The sequence below is a fragment of the Notechis scutatus genome, chromosome 3 (assembly GCF_049901735.1).
Source record: "Notechis scutatus isolate UNSWTSFEM ecotype Mainland chromosome 3, rNotScu1.2, whole genome shotgun sequence".
Classification (NCBI taxonomy): Eukaryota; Metazoa; Chordata; class Lepidosauria; order Squamata; family Elapidae; genus Notechis; species Notechis scutatus.
Genome location: NC_142011.1, coordinates 115,377,323 through 115,382,406, shown reverse-complemented (window position 1 = coordinate 115,382,406; position 5,084 = coordinate 115,377,323). Strand labels below are relative to the sequence as shown.

The following is a 5,084-nucleotide window of genomic DNA, read 5'->3' as shown; positions in this document are numbered from 1 at the left end:
TCTTCCCCTGAGATCCACACACACGAACAACTACAGTCACTAATCTGCAACAGGTCCTGCTTGGATTTAGTCCCCCAGGCTCAGAAGCAGGAAATCAAGATGCTGGTGTCTCACGCAGGGCCAGCAGCAGCGGCAGCAAGTCGGGGAGCGATGCTGCTGCAGTTATTGGCCAGGACTCTGCGCGCCGCTGTTGACCCAACGATGTTCGGTGGGAATACTGTGAGAACTGGGACGTCGCCCGAGTTTGAGAGAGGGAGGGAGGGAGAGAGAGAGAGAGAGAGAGAGAGGCAGACGGAGTGGAGAAGAAAAGAATCCCACTGTTGTATATCAGGAAAACAATGCCCGGCTCAAAAACTCCTCAAAACCAATGCCCGGAACATGCAGGGTTGCAGCAACATGAAACTGCCGGTTGAAAACTTTTGAAGGAAAACTCAAAGAAACTTTACAAAGCAACGAGCTGTCCCTCCCTCGTGAGATGAACGGCGCTGCTGGAAAAAACCGATGGGTAACACAATGGCTGCAATTACTGGGGCTTTGGCTGGGTGTTTCGGATTGGGCTTTTGCATTCATTCGCTATACAATTCCCGAGGAAATGCCGAAGAGTTCGTTGATAGGAAACGTAGTGCTTGACCTGGGTTTAGATCTCCAGCAGTTACAAGCTCGAAATCTCCGGGTTGTGTCGGGAGGCAGCAGAAAATATTTCGAAGCAGATCTCAACACTGGAAAGTTGCTAGTAAATGAGAGAATCGACAGGGAGGAACTTTGCGCGACTCTTTCTCCTTGTGTTCTAAGCCTGCAGATCATCGCGGAGAACCCCCTGGAGCTCTACGGCGTGGCTGTGGAAGTCCAAGACATCAACGACAATGACCCAGTTTTCCTGAGCAAACAAATGAGACTGGAAATCAGCGAGTCAGTGTCACCTGGAGCACGTTTTCCTTTGGAGAGCGCACAGGACCCCGATGTGGGAATTAACTCTTTACAGACCTACCAGCTCAGTTCCAATCAGCACTACGCATTGAACATACAGACTGGAGGGGATAATACAAAATATGCAGAGTTGGTGCTGGAGAAGACACTGGATAGGGAGCAGCAAAAAGAAATCCTCCTGATTCTCACAGCTCTGGATGGGGGAAATCCACCCAGATCTGCTACCTTGCAAGTACTCATTGATGTCCTAGATGCAAATGACAACATCCCTATCTTCAATCAATCTATTTACAAAGCCAGCGTGAGAGAGGACACACCCTTAAACACTTTGGTGGCCAGAACAAGAGCTTTTGATCTGGATGAGGGTCCTAATGGAGAAATAATTTACTCCTTCAGCAGTCACACTCCTGCTAGAGTTCGGCAGCTTTTTGTTTTAGACTCTGATACTGGAGAACTGAGGCTCAATGGATTGTTGGATTTTGAAGAAATCAAATTTTATGAGATTTATGTCCAGGCAAAAGATAAAGGCACCAATCCTGCAGAGGCTCATTGTAAAATATTAGTAGAAATTATTGATGTCAATGACAACATCCCAGAAATCACAGTGACATCAGTGTACAGCCCAGTACCAGAAGATGCAGCTCCAGGAACGGTAATTGCTTTGCTAAGTGTCACAGATCAGGACTCTGGTGATAATGGCCTTGTAAACTGCTTTATACCCTTTGGCACTCCTTTTGCCCTTAGCTCTTCACTTAAAAACTACTACACATTGCAAATGAAAGAACCATTGGACAGGGAAATTATTTCTGAATACAATATCACAATTACTGCTCAGGATGCTGGCTCACCCTCTCTCATGGAGAAAAAACAAATATTTGTTAAAGTGTCTGATATAAATGACAATCCCCCTACATTTCCACAATCTTTCTATGATGTGTATGTGGAGGAAAATAACCTTCCTGGGGCTATCATTTTTAATATTAGTGCCTCTGATCCAGATCTGGACCGGAATTCCCGTCTTTCTTACTCTATCTTGGAAAATGAGAAATATGACAGAGATCTGGTTAGCAGATTTTTTTCTATTAACCGTGAGAATGGTACCATTTATATCCTAACACTTTTGGATTATGAAAACATAATGGAGTTCAGGCTAGTGGTACAAGTTCGTGATGGAGGATTTCCACCCCTTGCCACCAATGTCACAATCAATATTTTTGTCACAGATCAAAATGACAATGAACCCAGAGTCTTATATCCAACTTCAGGTAACAGTTCTTTGTTTTCAGAAGTAATGTCTACAGTCAGTCCTGGATATCTGGTTACCAAAATTGTGGCCTGGGATGCAGATGCTGGTTATAATGCTTGGCTTTCCTATGTACTTCATGAAGCCACTGACCCAGGTCTCTTTGCTGTGAGCTTGTATTCTGGGGAGATAACAACAACACGCTCTCTACAGGAAGAAGATTCTCGCAAGCAAACTTTGATAATTTTAATAAAAGATCACGGAGAACCAGCGTTGTCCTCCACTGCAACCCTTATTGTAACAATAGCAGAGACATCCAGGGAGACACTGACAGACTTTACAGTAGTGTCTACTACACCACAATCAAAGAAACACTTGACTTTCTACTTGATCCTTGCTATTATTCTGATATCTGTGGCCTTCTTTGTCACAGTGGTTGGAGTGGGCTCTTATAAATTTTACAAATGGAGGCAATCCAAGGATATATTTAAGGCCTCCAGGAACAACTTTTATAGAACTCCAGAACCTTTCAACCATGTGGACACTGTGCGGAGTGGATTTTTTCCTCCAGATTTCTACCAGCAAGTCCTTACCACTGATTCTTGCCAGAGTGATCTATACAAAATGCCTTTTGCTCCCAGTACTATAGGGAGCCGTCAAAGTACTGTCACAAGATGTGATCCTGCAATGTACAACCAGATAATCAGTACTAGTAACAGGCTGCTAGTGCCATCTGAGGTAATGTATGTTTGTCCTTTTCCATCTATGTCTGGAAAACTCAGTTCTGAGCCTGAATTAGCTTAATGATAGCTTTTTTTTCTTCCCTGAAATATGTCAGTGTCTGTGAAGCTTGTTCTTTTTCTTCCATTCTCTTTCTATGGTGCATATTGTAACAGAATAATTTAGAATTTGAATTCCTGTTGACTTCCTAAACCCTGTTTTTTGTTATTTTTTATATTGTATGATGGTGAGGAATTCATTGCAGTTGCCCTGTGCTAACTCCATGTTAATCTTTTAGTCTGTATACACAAGCCTTGATTAATTAATCTTATAATTAATTTAAAAAAGGATAAGCAGTTCCAGAAACCATAAAACAGCAGCTCTATGTAGAGATATTATGTGTATATTGTATAAGCAAATGGACTAAATACTAATTGGAAGAATTCTGGAGGCTGTTTTTTGCTTGGGAGGTTTTCCAAAAAAATTAAAGGGAACCTTTCTGCAACATTATACTTTTTCCTAAGACAGGATGTTATTGAATGACATATGCCTCTTTTATCTTGGGAGATTATGGAGGAATCACATAAATAGCATATGAAAATATGAGTAATATGAGTAATATGAGTAATCATAGTAGAAATGTAAAAAAAACACCATATGAACCACCAATTCCAAGAAATATAATAGCACAAACAGCAGAATATTTATTTTTATTTTAGCTTTATTATTTTTTAAAATAATACAAGGCAGGAACACACGTAATTCTCCTTCCTCCTCCTATTTTCCTCACAACAACCTTATATGAAAGGGGTCTGGGAGAGAGTGACTGGCCCAAAGTCACCCAGCTATTAAGCTTCACTACAATTATGTTTAAAGTAGCTTGACAAATTGTCTTTTGGCCTCCTTTTGGCCAACTATTAAGCTTTCTAGGAATTAAAACTGCCAGGAAGATACATCATCTCAGGGAAGGAAGGTAAGAGAGAATCTTGAATAAAACAGTAGATCCAGGTCCCCAGCTACCTTCATTTTCACAGGATGCTTGATAGAATTATTAGCAAGGGTCTTCAAACTTGGCAAGTTCAAGACATGTGGACTTCAACTCCCAGGATTCCTGAGCTAACATGACTGGAGGAGGAATTCTGGGAGTTGAAGTCCACAAGTCTTAAAGCTGTTTGAAGGCCCTGCATTAGAGGGTTGAGGTCCAGAAAATGTGAAGTTTGAATAGTAAGTAATAACCCTGTATTTATTCTTTGTTGCCCCAAGATGAGTGTGCAAAACATGGTTGAATAGATTAGAAAGGAGAAAGGGCATTTTATAGATGGGGAACTGCCACCAAGAATGCATCCCTATGCCTGACTAATGCAAGGAGGTGGGCCTGGAGGCCCTCTTAGCACAAAGGCAATTTTCTCACTCAGATAGTCAGCCTTTGTCCAACCCAGGCTGCAGATGAACTCAAATGTCTAATAGAACTGGAGCAAGACAGGTACAAATCACATGAAGGGTTAGGATTGGCTTAATCATTATATTATACAGGTAGGCCCTGACCTACCAGGTCATTTAACAACCATTTGGAGTTATGATGGCCTTGGAAAGGATCCTTTACAGCTGGTAAAGTACTTCAGGCTATTGTAAAATGACACAACACCATCACTCTGTCACATTACCACATTTCAGGCGCTTGGGCAACTAGTTTATGTTTATGACTGGTTGCAGCATCCCATGATCACATTACCAGGATTTGCAAAAAAAAAAAAAAAAAACACCCACCCATTTGAGAAAGGACTTGAACTTATAACCACATGATTTGCAACCATCACAATTTATGACTGAAATTCTGTTCTCAATTGCAATAGCAAGTCAAGAACTACTTGTACTATTAATATTTAAAATTAGCTTTTCTAGCATGTGAGATGTATATTATATGAGGCCAGAAATTTATCTTGGAGGCACTGGATATAGATGAAGGTGAGCACTCCTATAATCCATACTAAAATTTAAAATACGAGAAAAACATTACTTGCATCTCATTTATAACCTGTATACTTTATTTTCTGTATGGTCATCAATGCAAAGATATTGTCTAGTAATCTTATACTTGAATATCTAAGTCCAAGGTAGAATATAAATCAAATGTAAATGCACAGTACATATTGTTAAGTTCATTGGGGCTTAGCTACCTGTAAGTTTGAATAGG

General features: G+C 40.8%; 1 protein-coding gene across 1 annotated transcript; it reads left to right on the top strand.

Moving 5' to 3' along the window:
• The first annotated feature begins 475 nt into the window (after positions 1-475).
• PCDHGC3 (protocadherin gamma subfamily C, 3) lies at positions 476-2,974 on the top strand. The gene has a single exon (XM_087960041.1). The coding sequence runs from the start codon at positions 476-478 to the stop codon at positions 2,972-2,974; it is 2,499 nt and encodes an 832-aa protein (XP_087816167.1).
• The last annotated feature ends 2,110 nt before the right edge of the window (positions 2,975-5,084 follow it).

Excerpts from the sequence above, each read along its gene's own strand:
- PCDHGC3 (XM_087960041.1), top strand. The coding sequence starts at position 476 with ATGAACGGCGCTGCTGGAAAAAACCGATGGGTAACACAATGGCTGCAA.